At 40.5% G+C, this 27,513-nt stretch overlaps 2 protein-coding genes across 4 annotated transcripts in view; both read left to right on the top strand.

Moving 5' to 3' along the window:
- Positions 1–5,657, top strand: part of LOC121908668 (integrin beta-1-like) — a 31,495-nt gene extending 25,838 nt beyond the window's left edge. Inside the window, exons 15-16 of the mRNA XM_042428882.1 lie at positions 457–623; positions 4,244–5,657. Coding sequence (XP_042284816.1) covers positions 457–623; positions 4,244–4,309 — 233 coding nt within the window. The 3' untranslated portion in view covers positions 4,310–5,657. The remainder of the gene's footprint in view (positions 1–456; positions 624–4,243) is intronic.
- Positions 5,658–6,855: 1,198 nt separating this feature from the next.
- Positions 6,856–27,513, top strand: part of LOC121908034 (enhancer of polycomb homolog 1-like) — a 31,514-nt gene continuing 10,856 nt past the window's right edge. Inside the window, exons 1-6 of one of the 3 annotated variants that reach the window (XM_042427710.1) lie at positions 6,856–7,212; positions 11,859–11,957; positions 23,239–23,398; positions 25,875–26,020; positions 26,228–26,434; positions 27,340–27,488. In XM_042427710.1, coding sequence (XP_042283644.1) covers positions 23,299–23,398; positions 25,875–26,020; positions 26,228–26,434; positions 27,340–27,488 — 602 coding nt within the window. In that variant the 5' untranslated portion in view covers positions 6,856–7,212; positions 11,859–11,957; positions 23,239–23,298. Of the gene's footprint in view, positions 7,213–11,431; positions 11,702–11,858; positions 11,958–13,233; positions 13,788–23,238; positions 23,399–25,874; positions 26,021–26,227; positions 26,435–27,339; positions 27,489–27,513 lie in introns of those variants that run through there. The other 2 variants (XM_042427711.1, XM_042427709.1) reach the window with 2 other exon arrangements.

The raw sequence follows: 27,513 nt of genomic DNA, 5'->3' as shown, positions 1-27,513 counted from the left end.
GTAGTATCAGTTGTGTCTGAAGGCTTTAACCTGAATTTATCAGACACTTGGTAGCCCTTTTTGGATAAATATGTTTGTAAAAAAATGGATTGTTGGGCACATAGGGCAGAAAAATCTTGCCCCTTTTGGGGGGCAAAGGATACCTTTTTGCCCCCTCATTTGAACAATTAATTTCAGAGTTACGATAAGGCTATAATCTGCATGAAATCTGCAATCCATTAATTTGCTCGTTCCCCCATAACCAATTTAGTTTTGACAGTTAAGACGTCATTGTTTCCACATGGTCATAATGTTTCTTAGAAAGAGTACATCCATCTAATTCTGTAAGCCACCCGTTAACTGTAAACATGCGAGAGAAAGATATAAATTTGCGATGTTGAAACTATTGCATTTAAGATGTATGAACCTCATGAACCTCAGCAGTGGCTTTCATTCGGGGTCTTGTCTGTGTTTCAGAGTGCCCAGCAGGACCTGACATCATCCCTATTGTAGCTGGCGTGGTAGCAGGCATTGTGCTGATCGGCCTCGCCCTGCTCCTTATTTGGAAACTGCTCATGATCATCCACGACCGCCGAGAGTTTGCCAAGTTTGAGAAGGAGAAGATGAACGCCAAGTGGGACACGGTGAGTCAGTCACACCACAGGACCCGGAGGAATAAGTCATCTGACCCTGTGCAAGTGTGCAGGCTATATTCTTTTCCCTAGGTCAAAAAATCGATACCTGAAGAAGCATTATGTTGTATAGTCGCACCAAGATTAGTAACATTTACTTGAGGAAATAATCTCTGGCTAATCTAAACTTTTAAAGGATGGAATGAGAATAATTTAAGTAATTTCCAGCTCTTAACATGTATGAAAAAGCACCATAGTGGGAAAAAAATCTAGTACTGTGGTCAAATATGTCAAATAATGAACATCAGAGGTGTAGAGAGAGAATAGAGATTTAAAATGAAGTGAGATGGGGGATCCCTGATGTATAACATAACGTTGAGAGAGAGAATCTCCAGCTCTGCGGCTCTCACTCATGTCCTTGATCAACCTCAGCTTCATACTGCTGTGTTTAGTCTCTATTCGCTGAGGGAGCAGCCTTCCCTCAGCTGACAGTGCTGCCTCTCACTGTCCGCATGGTACAACTGCAGGACCATAAAAGGCAATGAAGCAGGGAAAGAGGAGGACTGCTGGGTGACTCTGATGGAAAGCTCCACTGCTGCTCGCTATTATGTGTTAGTCACAGCAGCAGTGTTTATGTCTTGATGGGAAGAAGCATTAATTATAGCCAGTGTTTGGGAGACACTACTTACTTGTACTTCACTTAAGTAGAAGCAAGTAAATACTTTTCAAAGTTATTCTTTGGCAAAAGGTAACTTGTCAATTATTTTTGTATTTCCTCTGAATAAACAAAAACCCATAGTGTAGGAAGAAAGCTTATGCTGTGAGGGATATTTTCAGTATTTTTTTTGTTTTATTTTTCATTAGAAGTCTCTTATTTATAGCACTTCAGATTGTTGGATATGTGTTTGGTGTTTAAAAAGAGAGAGAGAGATCCTACTGAAATGTGACAAAACAGATTACAGGAAGCTAGAAACAACATACTACTACAGCGGGAAAGGAATCTGAATAATGTTTATAATTGCCATCACATGAGAACATATCTATCAGGGTCCAAAATAAAAATGGAAACATGATAAACCCTGGAAAACCATAGCAGCACAAAAATGATCTTCTTGCTTCACATTTTCTGCTCTGAACATTTTTTTCTGTCATACTTTTGTGCTTATCCTTTCCACTGCCTTTTTCCTGCTTCTCTTAATTTCTTTTTCCTCTGTTCTGCTGTTCTTCCTCTTTTCCTTCTCCATGTTAGCAAGGGAACCCAATTTACAAGAGCCCCATTAACCAGTTCCAGAATCCCAGTTATGGGAATAAAGGCGCCGCGCTTTAGGTCAAAGTTTGTATCAGCTGTTGGCTTCTTGCATGTTCTTCTTCCTCTGTGCAGAGTGCAGTGTGACATCTTGTATAACTTTATTAACCACAGCTGGTAGTATGTGTGAATTGCTTGTTACTAAGGTTCATTGGTTTAATATTTGCATTTTTTCTTATTGTGAGTGGTTACAGGTTTTTCCGTAACGAAACCTGCTAATATGAACAGACAAGATAACTTCATGAATATGCATGTTAAGTTTATGCAGTATACATCGCTGTCCGGTGAAGACCATGTATCTCCAAATTTGGTGATATCTGAATTTTTCTGATAAAATGATTAAATTAAATTAGATTAAATGTTCTTGTATATGTTGAGAATATTCTCCCACTTCTTAAGCTCAGTAAACAATTTCAAAACCAGTTAAATTATGTAAAAACACATGGTCACAAGCTGAAAATAGGGCAGTTTTCCATGAAATGTCAAATTCACAGGACTGTGACAATATGCTTGGAATATATATGTAAGAAAACTTAATATTTAAATATTTAGAGGACAATCTCTACTTTTTCTAATTAAACCAGAGCAAACTGTGAATTTAACCTTCAGATTTCTTATGGCTTGGCTGATATATTTGACTGGTCAAAGTTTTTTTAAGAATTTCTACATGATGTGTTTACACTACTTTCATGGAAAACATTGTAGGAAGTAAACAAACAATTGTAACTGACCCATAAAGTCAAAACGCCTCGCTTTCAAGTTCTTTACCTAATGATTATGGTGACCTGTGGTGCTGCCAACAGTTCTTGGCTGTGTTTTGTACCTACTGCATCACCATGGTGCCCATAATCACTGTAAGCAGCAAACTCTTATATAATAGGGTATTACATTACCCTGTTATCATTAGAAGGTGATAACCACTACTTACAGGATGGCGTTTTGACTCAGTGAACTGAAGATTACTGATTTGTGTTGCTCTTTGTTTTACTAAAATATTGTTCAACTGAAATATAAATGTAAAATGGACTTGTAGCTCAGTTATTATTGTTTCAGTTGTTTCAAATGTGTTCTGCAACAAAAAAATGAATAATATCTGTGTCACATCACCAGGGCAGGTACACAATACTATACAGAGTAGTTAAAGGGAAACTTCGCTATCTTTTCGTGGCTAAGTGACTAATGGGGGCAACAATCTTTGAAGTTGGTCCAGTTTGTAATCCTTTGGGGCAATTGTGCAGCATCGATGTACATCCACTAAAAGTTCTGGTTTCGCCACTGACAGGCTCAGATTGTTATTATAAGTGTCTGACAACATTATGGAAAGGACCATACAGAGAAATTCAACTTTTTTCTTTACCTTTCGCTTGATCCGGTCTGTAATTGTGTTTAACAAAGTCTCACTCAAGAAGTCTCGCTCTGAAATCTCACAAGAGGTGACTTGTTGTTGGAAGACAACAATAGAAACATGAGTGAAAGTTGGAGAGAGGAGTGGCAGGACGAGTTTGTTGTGTTGGAGCACAGAAAGTGTAGCTTAGTGTTTTATCTAAAAGATTTTCAAAATCAAGGCTGAATCTTCTTCCAACAACTCAACTCTCATCTCTTTGAGCGAGACTTAGTTAGACACAATAACTAAACGGACCAGATCAAGCGAAAGGTAAAGAAATCGTGTTGTTTCTCTGTATGGTCCTTTCCGTAATGTTGTCAGACACTTATAAGATCAATCTGAGCCTCAGTGGCTAAAACAAGCACTTTTAGTGGACGTACATTGACGGGGTGCAATTGCCCCGTCAGATTACATTACAGCCTGTTTTGCTGCTGCTGGCTGAAGAGCTCTTGCTCAATACTGGACCAGTTTCAAAAACTGTTGTCCCCATTAGTCACTTAAACACAAAAAGATGGGAAAAAAGGGCCCTGGTTGAGAAATACTGAAGTTTCCCTTTAAGGATTAAAATAGACAGAAGTAGCAGTCTGACACTTGACAGTCGAATGCAGCAGTCAGACTCAAGCTGCTAAAACCGCATATCTAAACCATTCACTGCTAAACCTGTGTTAGATGTTCATGCCACATGTTCAACCAAAGTGTTGGTGGATGGTGAAACATGTGAACAATGTGGGCACTGGTTCCTTGGTGGGTTTTCTTGTTTGCCATGATACCGTTTTACTTAACCTTGATCTGTTGAGCTTTCTGGTATCACAATTCTGTCACTGTGACAAAACAATTTCAATTTAACCACACGAAGGTTTGACTTTGCTGTGATTTGTCGACTTGTTAAAACTCACTGTTAACCGTTTCACTCACCCTTCTCTTCTCTTCTCTCTCCCTCAGGGTGAGAATCCAATCTACAAAAGTGCCGTAACAACTGTCGTCAATCCAAAGTACGAAGGCAAATGATGGAGCTTTGCCTTCACTGTGACATCACTGTATGGAGAACATGGGCTGGGGTGAAGGGAGGGGCGGGTTTTTATAATGCTCTCACTGTTTGTTGTTGTTTTTATTGTTGTAGTCACAAAATGATAGCATTGCATTTTGCCACTATTTCAGATTGTTTTACTAACTTGTTGTATTTTCTATGCATCTGGAATCTTCTTGTACAGTCTGTATGAATGTGGGGTTTTATTTTTTATTTTTTTTTTTTTTTATTTTTTTGCCTCTGCGGAGTTTGAGAGAATATGTTGAACTGATTCGTAGTTATTCCGCAACAGGCCTGGTGGGAACAAGGTAACGTTAGCGAGCGTACCTGTTCCTTTTTTATTTTATTTTATTTTATTTTATTTTTTATATAGAACCATTAAGCCATCAGTGTTGTGTTGAGGGTTGAATTGGATGTTGATAATGGATAACAAATGAAGGGTTCCAGTCCAAATAACTATGTATACAAAGTCTACGTAGTTACTGCCAGTACTTCATCAATGTTTCAAAAACGATGGTGAGCAAAGGTGTTCAGATCTGTTTGCCATCTGAACAAAGGTCTTATTCTGTCTGTAATCATTTTGAGTAGATGTCACTTTTTTTTAAAATGTCTCTTTGGATTGAAACTCTTCAAATGTAGCGCAACGCGGCTATGTCCGGCCGCCATGAATTGTGTATAGTATGTTTGGGTTCTGTGTAAAGCCATATATGTATTCACAGAACAGGGATGAAGGCGACAGTATGTTTTGTTTTTTTGTTTTTTTTTTCTGAGTGACTTACTACATCTGAACAATCAATTGAAATGTATCTTTGTCTAGAAGAAGAATCCCTAGTCATGGGCTGCCTTTCTAGATGAAAGGACATTAGTGCACACAGTACAGTAGTGTACTATATGGCTCCAGGTTTTACTTGCTTAATTTAAAAGCCAACTCAGGTCCTTTTAATTCTTCATAGAAATGCCAAATACACATAAACCTGCCTTATTTCTAACTAAATTTGCTTATATCGCAATGCCTTGTTGTACTTGTAGGATATGAATTGGGGAATGCTCACATGTTTTCTAATGTCAGCAATTCCACGTAACTCCTTTAGTGCCTCGATCAAACGTTTTTTCTTTTTTTTTATTAAAAAGAAGCAGAAATGGTTTTTAAAGATTAGTGGTAAGGGAAGAGTCTAGTAATGTCTAGACATTCTTTTTTTTTACGTTAAGAAAAAAGGTTACACGTTTCACCGTTGTTTTTAAGTGCCTTTTTAAATTTCATCAACACATTCACATTTGCAATTCTGTATTTCAAAAATTATTTATTGAATAAAGATTCCAAACAATGTACCCCTATATTGTTAAAGTATTATTATTGTACATTTATTATTTTGTGACTGTTGTGTTCAGTGTGTCTCTGTAGCCAGAATTAGATTTTATGCTTCTTACCAGGTCTGTGATTGTGCAAGAACCTGATGGGGATGTTTGTTGAGCAGGGATGTGAACAAATGATCGGCCTCAACAAAATCAGAACCAAGGACAAAGGAGGTTATTGATTCATGCCTTGTAGATAATACTGACAAATGGAAGCACTGAGAACTGTGAGCTGGTTAAAATGAGGTCGCCAGATGAATTGTTAGTTAAATGTTTCATTTTATCTGATAAAATCTGGCACAAAACTGAAATTTTGTATCCCTCAGTTTTCAGTGCAGTTGCTCCATAGATCCTGTGATGTAGAAAGTATTGATTGGGAATGTAGCATGTTTTTAACTAATCACAGTCTATGAAAAATGGACTTTTGAAACAACATTGAATTCCTATTCACATTTCGAAATGTGTGTCAGTTTACTGTACACCTTCAGGATGAAAAGCATGAAATAATCCTTTTTATGGGTTAATGTTCCTGGTTTTACATTAACTTTGAGAAAACACTGTCATGAAGTAAAATAAAGTTAATTTGGCTGCCATTTTTTTCCACCCCAAATGAATCTACATAAATAAAATGTGATTGGTTCATTTGAGATGAGTATTTTATAGCAAAATGTTGTGTGTTGGGTCTTTTAATTAAAGACATGACATGAGATTTGCTTCAAAAAAAAAGTTGGGAGTGCGTGGTGATCTGTGCAGCCTGAGTGCAACTGTTTAATGCTTTGAAATAATACTCAAAAAGTTTGTTGAAAAATACTTGTCATTCATATTGGTGAGGTGGTCTATGGATGTGTCTTACACGCCCATCTTTTTTTTTATTGTGAAACAGACGTTATTTCACATAAGGAGGCAATAATTGATAGTAAAATGAGTTTTTAAATAAATGAGGTGCACGTCTGCAGTGAAGATTGAAGCTAGAAAAACTAGAAACAAATAAAAGTGGGACATAAAAAAATCCAGCCATGAGCTAAGGCTCAGACTTCATCGTGACACTGTCAGCCAATCACGTTTCGTTCCATCCCCTGTGGAGCGTGACGCCACCAGCCGAGGGCTCTCCACAGGTGATTGGTGGCTTCGTTCGTCCAATCAGGAGCCGTCTTTTACAGCAAAGTTGTTAACCCCCAACAGTAGCACTTTGGTGTCCACCTCTCTAGTTTCAGCCTGCTTTACATCGACAGGGAAATACAGACTTTTCATCGACTGAAAAACGGTGTTTGACGCGGTGGACAGAAAGCGGACAGCGGCTCTTCCTGCCGAGATACCGGCTTGTCGTTTGGTTTTTATTATGAAGCCAACTAGGAGAAGTAGCTGTGGCTAACGTTAATGTTAGTTGGCTCCCTCTCTGGCTAGCTGCGTCGTGTTGCCTGTTTTTTTTTCTCTTGTTGTTGTTTTTTTTTTTTTTTTTTTTTACTTCTGACTTGCAGAAATGTTACCCATCTGTCTCAAAGTCCCCGACGTGTGCCGAAATATCGACTTGGTGAGTATTTTTTAATAATGTTTTTAACTTGAATCGATGGTCGCTTAAAAAAAGGCCCATCGTGAATAGTGTTTCTGGCATCAGATGATTTCATACACGCAATCAAATTCCTAGCTGGTCAGCTGGATGCAATTCAGCACTAAAACCACAAGTTCCTAATCACTTTGCCAGCTCCCGAATTGAGCAGCTTGTAATATCGAGCGATCCAGGCGAATGAAATGTATTTCAATGTGTAAAACAAAATTTAGTTCATTATTCGTTATATTAATGGCTAAAATACAAGGTCGGAAACGTGATCTGGCTAATAGAGTGGAAAAAAAAAACATCAGTAGGAAGATGGAGGTGAAGAGTCCATTAGAGCTTCAGATACAATTTTTTTGACATAATTTCACATTAGGGATTTTTCATCATCTTGGTTGGAAATGTTACATTGTTGGATCACAGGCTTGGGGTGTGTGGCTAAACAGTGCCAGACAGCTCCTGTGGTCTGCCAGGGAACTGCTTGGCCCTGGCCTGCATGGGTCCTGATCCCTCATATCCCCCTCTGCATTATCTAACCCACAGTAGCTCCCTTCCTTAAACTCGCCTCTCCCTACATGGACTGAAAAAAAAGAGGGGGAAGACTTTTGTAACTAATTCAGCCACCTTGTAAAAAGATGGAAGTTAGGAAAACCTGCATCCAGTCGAGGATAGAGCTGCCTCATGGTGACTAGCAATGACAGCAGCACTATCAATACTTCAGATTTATTGATAAAGCTGCTTAGAATACTAGATAGATAGAGTTTACTACATCAGGCCAACCAGGTAAGTTCTCAACCAGAAAAGTACAATAACTTGGGTTTCCTGTGCTTTCCTGTGATTGTGTAAACTCTGTGGGTATTGTGGGACAAACCCCACCCACATGACACTTTTGTAGGCTAACACAAAGAATGCAAGGCATGAAAGTATTGTATGTAAGGTTGAAATGGTCTGCTAGTGTGATCACACATATCGATAAGTTTAAACCTCTGTGATGTCAAGGTCACCAACACTTCGAAACGTAAAATATGTTCATTTATTATTCTTTGCTCTTTTATTTTGCTTTGTCACTTAAAATGATCACATGACAGGACACAAAGGACCTTAGACTCTTTTCATTTGACGTGTAATGTTTCTAACTAGGGCTGATAGTTATCTGGAAGTCAAAGAATATTTAAGGGCATTCTTCTATAATACAATAGTATATCTGTGTAACTTGAAGGGGAACCATACCTCCTAAAGCAGGAATCAATCACACTATATCTATCTATCTCTTCATCGTCTCCTTGCTTCCAACTTTTAATTTCAGCCTTTTAAACACACTGGAACACACACACACACACCACCGTCCAAATGTCAAATAACCATAAACTAATTGAAAATGGCTCAACTGCCGTACAGCAACTAAACATCTCAGTACTTCAAGAGAATGCATCACAATTTTATTTATCGATAATGTATCTAGAGCTGCAACAATAAGTTGATTGATCAATTAATTGCCAAGTTACTATTTAATTAATTCCAACTTTCTTGATGATCAATTCATTGTTTTAAGTCGTTTTCTTTAAGAAAAAATGTCCAAATTATCTGATTCCAGCTTTTCAAATGTGAATATTTTCTGGTTTATTGAGTCCTCAATGACATTAAATTGAATAACTTTGGGTTGGTGACAAAACAAAGAATGTGAGGACAACACCCTGGGCTTTGGAAAACAACTAAAAGATGAATCAAGAAAATAATCGACAGATTAATCCATGATGAAAATAATTGTTAGTCGCCATCGTCAATGTATCACAGGTAGAACTAGGATGATTAGAAATGTTACAGAATGAATAAGTAAGGATAGGAAAATTAATAAATATAAATATTTTTATCTCAAAGGTACCGTTAGTGTTGCCATGGAGCAATGTTCGATGAGTGGGTTCCTATTTTCTCTGTTCACATGAGGACGCGCATTCGCATTCACACACGTATAGGCAACAAGTTACACGTTTCTGTCAGTGGTTTTACACTTTTCCACTGATCCACAGGTGGCGGTAATCCACCCAGAAACACAGCAGTGTGCAAACAAAGCCAGGGAAGAAGAAAACTGCTAGCTAGTGAACATGGATGTGAGCAACGCAGGTTTCAAAATGATTTGTGATGAAGGAAAAGCCTACAGTGCGTTTTTTAGACAATGCGTTTTGGTGGGAGGCGCTGAATGTAAACCAAAAGTTTGTTCACAAGAAAAACTCAGTGAGGCGCCTTTAATTGACAACGTATAGCTATGTATATCCAACAGATCAATATTCAAATATATGTTCACACCCTGTAGTTTCATCTACCATCGTGCTGATGATGACAATTCTGCTTTGCATAACAAAACACCTTCCTGGTAGTTAATGTACATGAAGTGATGTTAAGGTGAGTGCAGAGTTGGGTTGGGTCACTATCAGGGACCACTTTTAAGATTACAGGTCCTTTGACCCAGTGTTAACATAACAAGAGTCAGAGTCTACAGCCATGCTAGCAGCTCTGTGAGGCTGTACTTGGGCACAGCGCTTATTTTCATGACGAATGGATTAAGTGTTTTATAAAATGTCAGAAATTTTTTTTTGCCCAACAAACCACCAGTCCACCACCACACAAGACAGAGAAAAGCAGCAAAACTTCACTACTGAAAAGCTGGAACCACAAAATGTTTGACTTACACAATTAATTGATTATCAAAATGGTAGCCTATTAAGCCTCTGTCGGTTGACTAATCAATTATTTGACTAATCCTTTTAGCTCTAATAATATACAGAAGTGTAGCAGGTATTATATTTACTTTGGTCACCATCTTAGTATAGGGTGTTGGTGTGCTAACATTTGCGAAGTAACACTAAACACAAAGTACAGCTGTGGTTGATGGGAATGTCATTAGTTTTAGGTGATAAACTAAAGAATTGGACTAAGTGAAATTTTGACCTGCGGGTGGTGCTATGTGAAAAGCCAGGGGATCACCAAAGTCAGTGTCTGAAATTAACTTTTTGCCAAGAGGACTGGTAGATGACGAAATTCTCCAAATCTCCATTTCTCACAAAACTTTTTTTTTTTTGCGCTTTGTCCTCCTTTGCGTCTGTGGGTTTTTGTTTTTAAAGGTTGGTTTACTCCTTGTAAATGTTGCCATGTTATAGCTATTTAATCAATGGTAGCTAGCGACAGACAAGTGACAGTTTAGTAGAGAGCTGCGATGTCGAGTTGCTGATGTCCTGCACAGTAAACAGTGCTGCGAAACTAGAAGCACTCGAGACAGTCTGTGGCTGGTGCTCCTTCGCCTCAGACCGTCTCGAGCACTCCTACAGTTTTACGGCACTATTTAGACACATATTACATATGTCTACGCTGTAAAGGGACAAACATGAGTGATTTCCTCTGAGCCATCATGCCAGATATTTTATTACGTGACTATTTTGTTACAAACATTTACCTGTCAGTGTGGCGGATAGCCTTCAGAGATTTACTCGCCAAACAGAAAATCTACCTCCGTTTAGCGCTTGGCAGGTGTTAATTTTGGACCCTAACCACAGTCATTAGGATTAGTCCTCTGGGGACCATAACTTTCCGTAACAAATTTCATGGAAATCCAAAAGATCCCGAAACATTTCACACAAAACTGAAACTCTCAACACCAAAGTATCCCTAAAACCACCAGAGTCTGTAAGATTTGTCCTCTGGAGACGATGAATTTGTGTACAAAATTTCATGGCAATGCATCCGATGTTTGTGGAGTCATTTCAGTCTGGACCACAGTGGTGGACTGACAAACCAACATTGCCTGTGTGGTTATAAAATATCGATTAGCAGACCTTTTTTAATTGAATATTTAATACAAAGTATCGACTTCACTGTCATCCAGAACTTGTATCTTAACAGACAACACATTGCACCTGATCCTCTCATATTTTGCTATATTGTAGAGAGAATAGGGGTTTGGTTCATCCCCAATGTCCCCTCTTAAGTCCTAAGCCCTGAGCCCTCACGGACTTGATTGACGTCACCTGGTAGGTGCTGTAGTGCGAGAGGCTGTAAGGGTTTGAAATGGCATATAATTGTTTGTTTTTTTTGTTTTAGTTTTTTTAAACGCTTCTGGGCCTCCACTGGTAACCCTGTATTTAACATCACACAAGATTTGACAGTGGGACAGCCCAAAGTCCGTGAGTCTGTGATTGTGGACATTGTGATTGGGCCTGACTCTCTCAGCTTTCAGAGTTCACTAAATCTGCCACATGAACATTGTAAAGACCAAGGAGAAATCATGAAAGTTTGTGCGACTATGGAGCCACTGTCTGGAAACTGCAAACTGGATAAATCAACTTTAGTGGGGGCTTCACTTTACACAATATTGCTTTCATTCGGACTCTGGAATGACACACGAAGCCTCGGACACAGCCAGGTGTGGTCGTTGAGGGGGGCCAGACCAGGCAGCATTGCTGACAATTGAGACCAGGTGGTGGACAAACTTTTTGTCTTTGCTCCACTCAGACAACCGTTTTTCTAGATCTGTTTTACTTGAGAAGAAAACAAACTTAATTGGTTTTCTTTTTAAATCTCACTTGCACAGCACCTCATTGTTTTTTTCTTTGCTCTTGTGAATTTGTTTTCAGGTCCTCATGATGCAGTCAGTGGATTTAATGGATTTAATGATGAAAAGAAAACGTGAGATTCCCTGGGTGGACCCTGGCTAAACCTAATGTCATCAATGGGTAAGTTGTTTTATTGATTGCAAAGTATTATTCTGACCTTGATAGACGTTAGTTGTTAACATCCTACACGTCTTTGGCTCTGGTTGTCTAGCAACCCGTTGTGAGGAGATGGAAAAACCTTATCTGAAATCACCCTGGAAGTACAGAATTACAGCCTTCAGTTCATTGAGATAAGAATGGTACTAACATTATGAGGGTTAAGGTGTTGACTCCTCTGGACTCATTCAGACTGAATAGTGCACTTGCAGAGCTGAAGTGGTTTAGATGTAAATATTTATGGTGTGTGTGCAGTGTTTGTTTGTACTCCATACAAACATCATGTGGGTGTCCTGAAAATCAGATCGATCCTTTGCCTCTCAGCCCAGAAGAGGGCGACATTGTTCACATGGTGAAAATGAAGCATCTCACCTGGTATTCACATTTTTCTTTACTGTGGACTGTTACAGGATAGATGATAATCAGTGGGTTGGAGTTGTTGTTTCAGTTCAGTTAGCAGAAGCAGTCACGTCTTTGGTATTTAAGGTGTTTGCATGTGTTGGATAATGTGGAATTTGTACCCCATTAAGGATTTTTGTCCCCCAAATTTTACACTGATTCATAAAACTTCCACAAAAGAAAACTTTATAGGATATAATAGAGTTTTAATAAAACAAGTAATTGTTTTGATTTAAAAAATTAGCTTGGAATCGTGTGTATTGTTTAAGGCATTTAAGGATAATTATATTTCCTTAGAGTAGCCTTTAATGGAAACAGAAGACACCCCTATTGGTCCTTTGATAATAATAATGCATTACTAAAGTTATAGGACAGAATATCCAAATAAGCTGACTTAAATTTGGATTTGAGAGATGTAGATTTAATATCAAATCGTAAACATATTTAATTGAATGAATATTTAATATTTAAAAGGGCTTTGTTGTATAAATAATGCTCAAAACACTTGAATAAATAATGGATTTTTATTGGTAGAAATTGCACATTTATTAAAAATGTGTGACTTTAATTTATTTTCCTTATATATTTCGTTGATTTATAAATTATTTGATACTTCTCTTTATTTGGTTTCAATTGGCTCTTCTTCCATCCAGTAATTATAATATATGTTGTTTATCAATTTTTTACTTTTTTTGTGTATTTATTTTACTTAAGATATTCTGCACTTTTGATATCTACGTATTTTATTTAGATTTGTTTTCATTTAAAATGCAATCCATTATTTAGTTATTATATTTGCCAAATATATATTTCGGTCATGCCTAATGTTTATTTCAATAATTTATGTGTGGAGAGGAGTTAGTTTGCAAGAAATGCCCCCTTCCCCCCACCCCCGCAACGCGCAAGCGCTCGGGACCGTGTGGGAATGGTCGGTCCGCGAACTGGGGGTTGGACCGCTCCGAGCGAAACAGAGCAAAAGAGTTTTAAATGTCCGCCATGTTGTCCATGGCGCACTGAACCAACGATAGGGAGCGGAGCGTCGGAAAAAAACAGTCCGAGAGAGAGCGACCAAGATCCGGGCCTTCCCCCGGCTCCGTTGGCGACGCCCTAAATACAAGCTACAACCATTCGAACGTTAGAATAGAGATTAACCGCACAGAAACATCCATGAAAGCTCCACTCGTTACCGTGGTGAATATTAGGAGATCGGATAGATTTATATTGCATCTCGAATTGTGAAAAATGAGTAAATTGTCGTTTCGGGCACGGGCGCTGGACGCTACCAAGCCACTACCCGTCTTCCGTTGTGAGGATTTACCCGACCTACACGAATATGCATCCATTAACCGGGCAGTGCCGCAGATGCCTACGGGGATGGAGAAAGAAGAGGAATCGGTATGCTTTTACCATTCGAAAAATGTGAAAATATACGCTGTGGTTTATTTTTTATTTTTACATGATCAGAGGCGTCCCTCTTTTTTTTTTTCCTCCTGCGCAAGCTTTCACAAAATGGCCGCCAATTTTCTCAGGAGAAACACGACGGATTTCTGTTGCAAACGGCGTATATGAGGCACTTGGACTATTGTTTGGGTAAAGCGGGGATGCATTGTGTCATTATTGGGCAAAAATGCCCGGTTTGGCCGGCTTATTTGTGTGTGAGGTGATTTTCTGAGTACAAAGGAGTCATGTGACTTCAGCAATTCCGACATTTTGTCTTGTCTGTCAGGATGGGGGCCTTGTGTTGGCGTAATTGCGAAGGACCAGGGCAAGGGGGAGCTAGTGATTTCAGATTGTGTGGCATCAGTGCCACTACCAGACAGAAATGTCAACATTGCTGCCATGCATCGGAGAAAAACACAGTCTTTTGTCATGTTGTCCCGGGATAATAGTATATGCACGTGTGTCTTGTCTGTGTTTACATTATTCGCTTCGGTGCAGGTTCTCACAGTTAAACTACAGTTGGTTACTAGCACATTTTCATGCCATGTACCTTGATGTTTATTTACATGGAGGCTGTAGTTTGTTATCATACATTGTGTCTGTGTTTTTGTGTGTAAATATATGTAAAATACAGCTGATGTCATTCAGTTATCGCAGCACTGTTCAAACAGTAAAGACATTAGACTAAACATGCAGCGTGTGTACCTGTCAGCCAGGTGTATTTTTATTTCCTTGTCTGACACCACTAACCTGAAGGGATTTGATGTATTTCCCTATTTGTACTTGTCAGAGCAGGATAGCTGTGGTGACTGTTAAAAAAAAAAAAAAAAAAGCATGTCTCTGGGTTTTCTGGTTTTGATATTTTGAATTTTGGACTACATTTATGTTGTAGCGCCTTTCTAGTCAAAGAGCTTTGCACTACACGCCAACGTTCACCCCCTTCACACACATTCATACACCGATGGCAGAAGCTGTCATGCGAGGTGCCAACCTGCTCATCTGAAGGAGCTCGTTCACACACTGACGGCACAGCCATTTAGAGCAATTTGGGGGGGGGGGGGTCAGTATCTTGCCCAAGGACACTTAGACATGCAGCCTGGAGGAGCCGGGTATCGAACCGCTCTACCTCTGAGCCACAACAACATTAAACCCAGCTAAAACCCAATTCTCCACAGCCTCTATTCGCCAGATAATTATCCATCCTCTGGTGCGCTCCTCTTATAGTATATTTACAATTCAATGGACAGCAGAGAAGCTGTGATATTTTAAGGTGAAGTCTGCTGAGACAGGTAGATAAACAAAGTCTGCTCCCTTATCTGGGTTATGTAGCATCCCGCAGGGGTGTTGTGGTTATTTGTAGGATGTAGGGGGGTTGTTTGGTAAACTACATGCACCCCATGGGATTCTCACTGTGTTTTCCTCCGTTCTATTCATGTCATTTTTCAGATAACAGTGTGACGGAGTGAGACCCTTATTCTGGGTCCCTTAAGCGATACATATATCAGCTTCATACCTTCTCTAAAGGTGCCGTCTCGTAGCTGACCCAGCAGTCTTGATTAATATGTAAATAAGGGGCGTGTAAATCAGTCACAGGTATTGTTGTTGTTCAGTGTACGCATGTTTGAGCCAGTCTGCCTCCTTGCTCTTGTGGAAGACTTGGTGTCAGGGGTTCAGTGTGTCAGATGGCACAGCAGGCTGGCAGACCAGCGGCACGTGGCGCTCAGGAGGAGATCAGGGCAGCAGAAGCGGCGGCAGCAGGAGGAGGAGGAGGAGGGAGGAGGGGAAGGGGAAGGAGGGGGGGGGCTTGCTGTCACTTCAAAGTCTGTGCTCCGCTCAGCTGGAGTACTTGGTTATGTAACAGTCATATTATCATAAGAGGTAGGCCAAGGCCTGCTGCATGCCGACGGCTCAGCGTTCGCAGCGGTCTGTTTTGAATTTGGAAGTCAGATGTTAAATGGTAAAAAGAGATCATTGTTGGTAGATAAACTGTAGCTCATACCCTTGATTTGTTGTACTGCAAGTGTCATGGATTTAGTCTTTAGTGAAGTGCAGCCAAAGGGAGTAGAGACCTTAGACCTGACAATTTTTTTGGAGCCGTGTATGACCCGCGGAGCAAAATTTCCTTTTCAGTGGTTTTCTGTGAAAGCATCGGCTTTGCATGTCTCCCTCGCAACATCCTCGACCACATTGCCAACCCACACTGTGTTCAGTGGTCTGCAGGGTGAAACGTGCGGTGTCCCCGCGCTTCCTGACTGTCTGCTAATAGAGAGCTTTTAACAGCGAGCTCGTTGAACTGCGACCGCAGCGAAGTAGTAGGTTTTAGACCTCTCTCTGCACGTTACATATAGCCGTACTCGTTTTAAGCAATTAGCGAGCACAAGACTCGAGCGTGCCTTTTTTCTTTTGCTGCAGCTGTTCAAAAAAAAAAAAAAACCATAGTTCAGTCCAGCATGTGGTTTTGTAATTTACAGGCCGTGTGTATGTAGCGTGGCTCGACTAAAGAGCTGTCATCACCGAAACTCCCTCAGCACGTGTGGCGTGTTTGTTTTGGACCAGACACTTTGTCTTGTGTTTACGTTTGGGTGAAAGTGAGGTCAGTGTCTGCGGCCCTGGTGGGAATCCACAGGCATCTGTTGTGTTTGCCTTTTTGCCAGACACAGTTCTTGTGTACACACACACACACACACACAGACATACACTTGAACACACACACACACACACACACACACTCATATTCTGGCAGGCAACCAGTTTCTCACTATGTGACCTTGCTGGAGTTGGAATGTGGGGCATGTCACCTGTCCAAAGTCTCTGCAGCTTTGACGTTTTTGAAGTCGCCTGTGTCGGCTGTCTCACTTCCCCTTTTTTTTTTTTCTCTCTCTCTCTCTGTTACTGTTGACAGTTTTGTATTGACGGGTATGTGGGTAGTGTGGGAAATTAACAACAGCCTCTAGGCAGGTTCTTGGGCCAGTTTGCCAGCTGGGGAAACTCCTGAGAATGACTCGTGAATTTAGGGCACTGACACACGGGTAAGACTGGTTACACCTGTTTGTGATTAATTGGTTTCACTGCATTATTATGCAATAGTGGGCCTAGTTTAAAAATCGTCTGTTGCCTTGCACACACGGCCCATATTTATTTCTGAATGGAGACTGAGCTGTGAATTCAGTTATTTTCCAGTTATTGACCCCTAGATTGAAGACTATGTGCATTACTTTGACAGCAACATTATGCATTAATGGGCCTGTATTCAAGCCTCGTAAACACAGCCTTATATCAATTTCACAAACCATATTTATTTGTGGAACGGAAAGTTTCTCAATTCATGGCCCGGCAGAGTTGAAATCTAAACAGCCACGGGGCAAAAACGCAGCCCCGATGGCCGCCGTTAATTTCCCCACCCCGCTTACACCGGGGCGTAAGAAATCATCCTCTCCCACGCAGCAGCATAAAACCGGCCGTGTACTGTAGATTCGCATCCCTCGACAGCCCCGCCAGACCTTCTCCTGTGACTGTCCATCACGTTAAGTGGCATTTACTGCGTCTGGGACAGTAGCTGTCAAGAGGTGAGACTGGAGAAGGTGGAGGGAGGCTCCGGCTGCCTCGGCGGACCCGACAGTGATCGATGCGGTCATTTTAGAAGGCTATTTCTGGACTCTTGTGTGTATGTGTGAGAAAGCGAGACTAAGAAAAGGGGGGGAGGAAAAAAAAGTGTGTCGGTGAGGGCACCAGCTAATGTTATGTATTTCACCTCAATCTACGTCTATTTATTCTCAGGCAAATAGCCATGGCCCGGAAAGTAAACAAACACATTGTTTGATTAGGTTTGGCAGCTGACGGTGTTTTGGCTCAAGGCTGTTTTCTCATTTTTTATGAGTTTTTTTTTCCCTCATTGCGGAGGGGCCCGAGGATGTTGATGCGGAGGTTTAGCGTTCACTAGGGGAATGATTCAGTGGGAATCGGATAGCAACATGGAGGTTATGCAAGCGTACATGCACGGGGTGGAGGGAGGGGAGAGTCACAACAAATGCTACAGATAGATTTTATTTGTATGTTTTTCAAGTTTCATGTTCAAATGCCTTAGGGAAGCTCTGAGAATAAAACTGAAAGGCTCGTCCACAGCGGCTTCTCCAACTAAGGGAGTAGCTCCATCCTCAGAACAGATCAGCGGAGCACATGGCACAGTTAAATGTAAAATACAAGCGATCGCCTCGGGTACAGCAGACTGTGTAGAGCGTGTGTTAGCTCCAGAAGTCTAAAATATAATTGATGAACACGGGGCTTTGGGACACAATAAAACGGCTTTAATACAGCAGACTGAAAATGTTACAGATGACTATTAACAACACGGTGGTGTACTGAAGGTCACGAGTTATTAAGTTTACTTTTCTGCCTCTTTGCCAGATAGCAGCTTGTCACTAAGATGAGAATAGCTGGTCCACCTTAAGTGAGGCTGGGCTGAAGTTGTTGTTAACGTCAAGGCTAACTCTCGTCACTTCAGCTGGGTGGCAAGACACAGGAACTTGGTTTGGGTCTTGAGTCGTAGTATTTATTCACCAGCAAATAGCTTAAACTGTACACACCCTGCACTGCTATGTTCACAGCTATAATGTTACTGCTTCCTCCCTCTCTCTCTCTCTCTAAAACTACGCACTGAGCAATTCCTTAAAGCAGTGGTTCTCAAAGTGGGTTTTTTTTACTAATTTCATCCATAAGTAACACAATGACAACATGTTTGACTATTTTGGACACGTGATTCTGTAATAAAACATCTAAAAGCTTATCAGATGTGGGACAAAGTCTTATCAAGTCGGGGTCTGTGGTCTAATTTGTGTCAGTTTAGGGATCTTTCATGTGAAAAGTTTGAGAACAACTGCCTTAAAGGTGCTACGCTACTTATGTAACACATTTTAGTTCAATAAATACATTTTTAAAAAAGTCCCTGATGCTCAGGGCCGCTGGGTTTGCAATAGACTGGCTGAAAACCGTGTGGAAAGTGTCATGGACCATCTGGTTAGAGACCCTGTAGCATTGAAAAGCTTGCATGTTTGCGCTGTAACAACAAAAAAATCAAATTGATCTGTGCTCTGCAGAGCTCATCTTCACTACCTGATTTTTAACCCAGTGAAACCAGTTTGCAGCCATCTTCCTATAGAGTCAGACTTTTCCTCCTGCAGTCATGTCATACCAAGGGCAGCATACATTAAAATATAATCTAGTTGACATTAAGCACTAAGCTGAAGAAATGACCTACAAAACCACCTTTTTATATAAACGTTAAAGAAGAAAATTCCACACTGATATAACTGGGCTGCTCAGTCAAATCCCAGCACTGCCAGACTCATCTCAAATGCAAAAAAATAAAAAAATAAATAGGAGTCTTGGGTGACATACAGACAATTTTGTAGCAGGCACTGAACCACATGAACAGCAAAGCGTCTAACACAGTGTAGTATAGAAAAAGTAAAACCATATAATAGTCATTTGGGTATCCATCCACGTAATTTCCCTCCTTCTAGCATCTGCGTGGAAATACAGCTGTAAGCAGAGATGACTGAAAAACCAGACGCAGTTGGTTAAACGATGACATAAACAGCAATACCAGGGTCCCAAATTAACACTCGCCATTCGCCAAACGCGGGTTAAATTTAGTCTTTTGGCGAGTTAATTATGGAGACCACCTGCCACTCTGGCTGGTAGGGAAAACATGAATTTCCTGCATGAGCTGGAGAAATCTGCTGGTTCTGTTTGTTTGTTTGATTGTTTGTTTGTTTATGGGGGTGGATAACTCTGGTTCACACTCCAGCATAGTAGGTGGCGGTAATTCACCTTAACGCTGGTTGCCACCCACCACAAAATGGGGGAAAAAAAAGAAGGTAGTGCTGCACACTCATGGATGTGCACACCCAACGGCAGGCCGAGGAGACGGCTGCCGACCCGTATCAGAGTCTGAGGAGTAACGTTCTGCCTTCTACTGAGAAGCGGTGTATTTACAGCTCATAGCAACTTAATACGAAATAATCTCCGGCTTGTGTTTTGATATCTAAAAAATGTTTGTTGCACATTTCCAATCCGTCGTTAGCATAGTTGGCACGCATTAGCTTGGAGGGCTAACTTGGCTTGTTTACTGTTATTACGTGAATGTCGCTGCTAAACGTCCCGCAGAACCCTGTTTTAAATAATCTGGCAGTTCAGTAAAGCCTTGCTAGTTGCCACATATATAATGTACAAGTAGTAAATAATTTAAAGGATTTTGCTAATCATGATCCTTCTGATGAATTGGGCTTTCAGTTGAGATGCAAAATAGTTTTTAATTAAATTATCAGTGAAACTCAGGCCGGTGGATTCTCTGACTGCTTGTGCTGCTGCTTGTGACGGCATTTAATTCCAATTTTAGCACATTTACATCCTGAAGTTCATGTTTGCACACTGCTATGATATTGATTGAGAATGGCATGAGACTAAGATGTCATGCTAAACACTTATAATAGCAAATTGCAATAGAAAAAAAAAGCAATTTTATTGGTTGGTAATGTTTTTCCATCACCAGCTACCTTGGCAGGAAAGCCAAAAAGTTAATTTTGGACCCTGAGCGACACAATAGAAACTGTCAGATTTTACCATCCAGTTTATAAGAAGGTATTAAAGTCTCATATTTCTTGTTTTATTAGATCATCAAGAGGTTTTTTGTGTTTTTGGCATTGATGTGACTGATGTTCCCAACTAGTCGTCTATGTGGGGGTCGTCAGTGTCATTGTATCCATATCACTCACCCCTACTTGTGACTTTGTGCAGATGCAAAGTGTTTAACGCAACTCCTGTGATAACCTCATGACCTCATGTATATCGGAGAGATACTTGCATATGAACCAGTAGAGCTTGAAGCACAGCCAGTATGAAAGGGTCTTATCATCTATGAATAAGAAGCAGTGACTTTTTAATCTTTCGCTGCAGAGTCGAGTAGACTGAAGTGTGTCTGCTCGGGGAACGCCGCAAACATCATGGCGTTTAGAAACAAAGCTGAATCTCTGTCCTGTGTGAACGTCTCCTTCACAGAGCTGTCTAATATGTGGCTAATGTAATACAGCTTCCTCTTGGGCTTTGCTCATATATATATACTGTAACGGTGACTAGGTCGTGACGGTGCAAAGTCACACGGTTTTCTCGGTTTAAAAATAAAAAAGAAAGTGTACCATAACAGACCAGTTGCACACACACACACACACACACACACTCGCTTTCTTTCTGACTCATTCACTTACTCTGTTTTACTTCTCTAGGCACTGATATTCTCTCCCCTGCCCTCCCTCCCTCCCTCCCTCCCCTCCCTACCTACACTTATGTCTCTGACAGCCGCAGGGAAAACAATAAACACACACTTCTCTACAGAGAGCTGCTGTACGATGCCGGCAGCACGCTGCCTTGTTGACAGACTGCTTGCCAGTGGCTCAGTGCCCAGCTCCGGGCCAAAGGCTCTTCTACTACTACGACTGACTGGGACTGTTAAGACAAGCAGCCTGCCAGCAAACCAGTTAGTCAGCCATCCATCCAGCCAGCCTGTCTGCCTTCCTTCCGGCACATTCCCCCTAAGCAGGGCTTGGCAGCGTCAGGCTCTCATCGCACTTGTGGCGGGCAGATAAGACCAACTGACAGAGCACCGAAGACAAAAACAGTGTCAAGTTTCCCTTCTTGTTTGTGCTTTTAGAGATGTTAGTGATTGGAAGTCAGGTTCATGTTTGTCCCCTGTTCAGTCGGTAATTTCCTGCACTTGTTTAAACTGAAATATTGAATATTAAAAAACAACTTCAGATGTTTTGTTATGGTTGTGTTTGTGCTGGCGGTTGTGTTTGTTCCTGTACGGGGTGTTTTTCAGAGATCGTCACAGGGTCTGGATGCCAAATGTTGCCCATTGCGTAACTGGATAATCGTCCGTTTCCTCCCGTTTGCAGGTGTACGTTTGGCTTGTATCTACATGAGTTGGCGTGTTGTTTTTTTCCCCCTCCTCAGCATGACAAAGTTTACTTGGCTCGATATTGTGTTTTAGTTGGGTAACGTTTTGTTTTTGTGGCGATTAACTTAAAAATCTGTCTTAAGTTGTGAGCTGTTTGAACTGATTCTTGTTTTGAAGATTCAGCTTTTTGCTTTGTTTTGTAAAACCTCCTTTTTATTATTGGTGTTGTGACAGGAAAAATGAATGTCAAGCAGGATGGTTCTGGCTGTCATTGTGTTATAACTAAAGTGGAGAATAACTGCTAGCAAAACTTCCAACAAAAGTTTGAAATCTTCTACAGATTTCTGTAGAAATCAGTAACTTGTACACAGTTTTAACGGCTGGAGCACGGAGGTCAAATGAACCGTATCATTAGTTCAGGCAAAGCTGTGAAGCTGCTCTTTGATTAACATCAGCTTTGTTTTTCATGCTTAACGGTCACTCGCTCATTCAGCGGTAGCATCCAATCATCTTCATGCACAGCACGGCCGTTAGAACCTGACACTTCCTGCTTCTTCTTTGCATGCTATATTTTGGTATTGTTTAACGTCCATGTATGTGATAGAGGTGGGATCGGTTTTCGAGACTTTCCAGCAAGTCTAACTGGTCAATTCCTTGTCCTAAGTGTGTGATTGAACTAAATAAATCTGTTTAAGACTTGTTGTTAAATTATTTTAAGATCTTTCAATGTTTCAGTTGTGAAGCACCAGCCTTTTTTTATCCAATATGCTTGTCATGCAAACTGTAAAACATCTTCTGTTGTGTTTTAAATTTTGTGTTTTAGCCCTACAATATATGTATGGAGTATGAGCTCGCCATGGCACCGGTGCTACACAGTGTTTTGGTGTACAACATCAAATGAAAAGACTCTTAGTGGTAAAATACTAAGCTTGTTATCAATATTTAGTTTGTCGACGGAAGCTACAGTTATAAACTGAAAGTGTAAAAGCATCTATTTGGTAATATTTTGGATTTAAAGCCAGTGCTAAAAGGGAACCTGATGGCATTAATGAGGATTTGTCTGATTAAAGATGGCAACACATCTCATCTACACACTCACACCTTTAAAGCAGAGTGAGGCTGCCAAAATGGGCCCCACAGCGAAAGCTCATCAAAAATATGAATTAAAAAATAAAAACGAACCAATCCTCTTAAGTATGTGTTGTTCAAAGTAAGGGAAAGATCTAACGTTACAAATCAAAGTAAGTGCTGGCATCACTGACCAGTATTTTATCTTGTAAAACATCCGGTGTAACTGGTAACACCGGTGTCGTCAAGTTTTTATTAACCGGTTGGGAAAAAAAACTTCCTCACCGTGGCATCCCTGATGACGTAATCTCTAGTAAAAACACATCTATTCCTTTTTTTTTTTTTTTTTTTTTTTTAAGTTTCTCACCTGCATCTGTGTCTCCATAGGAACACCATCTCCAGCGGGCCATCTCAGCGCAGCAGGTCTATGGCGAGAAGCGGGACAACATGGTCATCCCGGTCCCCGAGGCGGAGAGCAACATCACCTACTACGACTCCCTCTACCCTGGGGACTACAAGATGCCAAAGCAGCTAATTCACATACAGCGTAAGCGAGCTTTACTAATGACAAATACGTGATGCGAGAGAGAAAATGAGTTTGATATGGAAGATTAGAAACCTCGGTTGTATCATTAAGTTATAACTAATAGTGTTTCTCTCAGTTATATTGTGTTAAATGACACTTCTGGGCTGTTTAAAAACATAAGGAGCAAAGAGTATAATATTCCACATTAGTTTACTGTTAGAAAGCTTCGTAAACATCATTATAAACCTGCATCATTTCATTAGATTATACTCAGTTTTATTGTCCAAATGTTGGACTGAAAGAAGCAGAAGTACCATTTTAAACCCCACGCAACATTAAAAGTGAAACAGTTGATAAAGATCTTCTCTGGCAACAGGAACTTTTGCTCAGTTTGCTGTTAAAGTGACCGCTATTTATCTATTTAATGGCATCAAGCATGTTTTTCACGAGTCCTTACCGAGTTGTCATATTTGTCAAAGTGAATGAATTTGTGAAATCGCCCGGTTCGGTAATGATATCAAAGAAAATGAGTTTTCTAGATCGCTCAGCTCAGGAACTGTGTCACTACTGGTCGCCGTGATTGTTTCTCAAAGAAAAGCAATTTGCTGCACCCGAAAACTCACAACGCCGCTATTAGTCGAAGCTGAAATGACAAATGTTTTGTCCTGACAAATTGCTGTCGGGACTAATTTCAGGGTTTCCTCAGTGGTCTAGACAGGCTGAAATGTGAGAAAAAAAGTTCAGTTTTTGCATCGTTCCCAGGTTTTAAAGTGTAGTGTTTGTACAAAAATCTAAACACAGGACATGTGTGTTGTTTAAGTTGTGACTAAGCAATTTATGTTGTTGTCATAGTCGACTAAACCAAAAGTAAAATCCAATGTAGAAACACGTGTCTGCACAAAGATATTGACTTTAATATCTTTTTTAAAACTGGGGAAACTCCTGTAGACATTCACGATTCCCCCTCGTCGTCGGTGAGCTCGCCGTTTGTCACGTCAATACCCATAAATCCCATCTGTTGTTCTCCGTCGCCTTGATGGCAGCTTAAGATGAAAGCAATCTGCCTTAATTAAATCTGAAACGAGGTTGAAACAGCGAACGCTTCGGTGTGTATGTACATTGTTTGCTCTATAATTGCAAGTACAGTAGCTGCGCATGTTCGGTGGCGGCTAGTTTAATTTAATTTCAACAGATGTGGTCGTGTTCATGCTGAGGTGTTACACCGCTGCTAAACTAAAACACAGAAGAAGAAAAAAAACTAGTGGCTGTGAGTTTTGAGGCAGTCATTCACAGTTAGAAAGGAAGGACATTGATTTTTACTCGGCCAGACGTGATTGTCTCATCCTTCACTGAGGCTTAAGCCCCGCTAGCAGACCTGAAAAGCTAAACTGTAGTGAGTGGATTGTTTTTTTTTTTTTTTTCATATTTTTCTGCCTCAGGAGTCAGGAGAAATATACTCAACCTAAACCAATAGGAAAAAGGCAGAGTCACATTTTACAGTTAAAGAAAAATGAAACTCATGTATCTTCGGCGTAAATAAATAATGATTGTGCGCTATTAATCTGTCATATATGTGTCCAAATGTTTGACTGCTACTGTATATCTCATGTTATTGCAGACTCCATTAATGTGTTGGGTTACTGGGTTTAGTGTGACTGAATGTGTCAACACAACAAAACAGCCAGATAATCTTGTAGACGAGTCACCAATCTGTATTTTAATGCGATTAAGCCTGAATATCATCAAGTGTGTCCCTAACGTTAGAATTTACTGACTTTACTGCCATTTATTTCATTTAACTGGTCCTGTGTAGCTCAGTCGGTGTTAAACCTGCTGATGAAAGGATCTTCATCAGGCTCATATGAACAGAGACTATTTGATTAAACTATTTGATGTGCATGTATTCAAAGTTGAGGGCATAATTTGCCTGTCTGTAGTAGGAGGAGAGTTTGCTAAATGTTTATGGTTGGACTTGTAATCTCATGTTGTAGATTGGTATTTTTATTTCCAAATTAGACCAAATAATCTAGATTTTGACTGAAGCTGCTGTGGTTTATTATTTCATCCTTTTCCTAGTTTCCTGTGTCAGTAGTTTAAAAAGCTTTGAACAGATCCGTGAGCCTATAAATGTTCATTAATCTCCTTAACTCATCCGTTCTGTATCACTTGGATAAACATACAAGTTAAAAGCCATAATGATCAACTTTAATTAATACTGAAAACATCAGTGCTTATTAGTATGAGGATTACAATGGAGAGAAACTCAAGCAGAGCATGCATTAAATAAATAAGAGCAAGAGAGAATCAAAAAACGCACAAAGTATAAAAAATTTTGCAGATGAAAATGCAAAAGAAATCTAAAATATATTTATCATTCACAGCTTTACTTCGTCTGTACCTCAGTTTTCTTGCATCTATTACAAATCTGTAATATTTCATCAGTGCGTAGAACCATCTGTACGTGTCTGAAGTCCGTCTCCTCCTCTCCTCTCTGCAGCTTTCAGCTTGGACACAGAGCAGCCCGACTACGACCTGGACTCGGACGACGACGCGTTTGTCAACAAGTTGAAAAAGAAGATGGAGATCAGCTTCCTGCAGTTTGAGGAGATGATCGACCGGCTGGAGAAAGGCAGCGGACAGCAGGTCGGTACAACCCCATGAAACACCTTACAGACCAATGCACAGTGAGCTTTGTCGGAAAGTCAGATCCACCATTTGAAAACCAGTGATGCATGCATTAAATAGTTGGTAATACAAAATTGAAGACAGCCTCAATGTTAAAGTCCCTCACCACAGCGGTGTAAGTACATCTTGTTTATCAGTCTAACTCCTGTCCGTACCGCCCATCAGCTGGTGAGCCTTCCCGAGGCCAAACTGCTTCTGAAGGAGGACGACGAGCTCATCAAGGAGGTCTTCGACTACTGGAGCCGCAAGAGGAAAAACAGCAAGGCCAACTCGCTCATCCCCAACGTCAAGCAGGAGAAACGGGACGGCTCCAGCACCAGTGACCCCTACGTGGCCTTCCGACGGCGCACCGAGAAGATGCAAACCAGGAAGGTCGGTGATCTCGCTCAAGCAGAGTTATTGGTGCCTAACTTGTTTGGAAACGTGTATTTCTAGCTTAAAAAAACCAACTTATTCTCAGAAAATATACGCTATCAAACATTTATCCTAAAGGACAAGTTATTTTGTAGATTCCTTTTTAGTTAAAAGATAAAATGACACGTTCTCCGTCCTGCTAGGCTCAAGCTGAATGTTAGCTGCCATAGTTTGACGTGCTGTTAGTTGATTCCATTACGATACGAGCGACGCCTCAGGGGAAATATATATATACGATGCATTCTTGCACCTTGTTGCAGGAAATATTTAGTTAAACAGGCTTCCTCCTCGCATGAAACTTACACAGCGGTTACATTTTGCTGTGTTGTTATCTTAAGCCTGGACAGATCAGCTAGATCCGGTTTGCCGTATTGTAAACGCTGTTGATATGTCACTGAAGCATACTGAACATGTGACAGATTCTCAATACTTGAACTTGACGGGCCGACAAAAGAAGAATGCTGTCAGGCGCCTTTACTTCACTGACAGTGTGTAGTGTTGGTACATAACTTTGTGTTATAAAAGTCACAGTCTGAGAATATATAATGATGTTAATTTCCCATTAACTCCCCTTTTTTCCTGTGAGTGATGTCACACTGCTGAACACAGTGGAAACACAGTGTGGGTTCATGCATTGTGTTGTTTTAACCTGCTTATAAAGGATGTAGGTGCCACCATGTGGTCACTGAAGAATTTGCCGTAGATGTTTATTTTATGATCTTTGTTAGCAGTTTGCTTTTATTCAAGTAAACATTTTAACGTTAGTAATGCATCAAAATCTGCCACTTCCATCCAATTATTATAGCTTACAAGTTTTATTATTTTGTATCATTTATACTTTTTTTCCACCCTTCAACAATCAGAACCGTAAGAACGATGAGGCGTCCTACGAGAAGATGCTGAAGCTACGCAGGGATCTCAGCCGAGCCGTCACCATCCTGGAGATGATCAAGAGGAGGGAGAAGAGCAAGAGAGAGCTGCTGCACCTCACACTGGAGATCTTTGAGAAGAGGTGAGGGGACCGCACACATCGTGCA

Source organism: Thunnus maccoyii, chromosome 12 (genome assembly GCF_910596095.1).
Source record: "Thunnus maccoyii chromosome 12, fThuMac1.1, whole genome shotgun sequence".
Classification (NCBI taxonomy): domain Eukaryota; kingdom Metazoa; phylum Chordata; class Actinopteri; order Scombriformes; family Scombridae; genus Thunnus; species Thunnus maccoyii.
The sequence above is the reverse complement of the archived record's forward strand: the minus strand, read 5'-3'. Positions and strand labels throughout refer to the sequence as shown.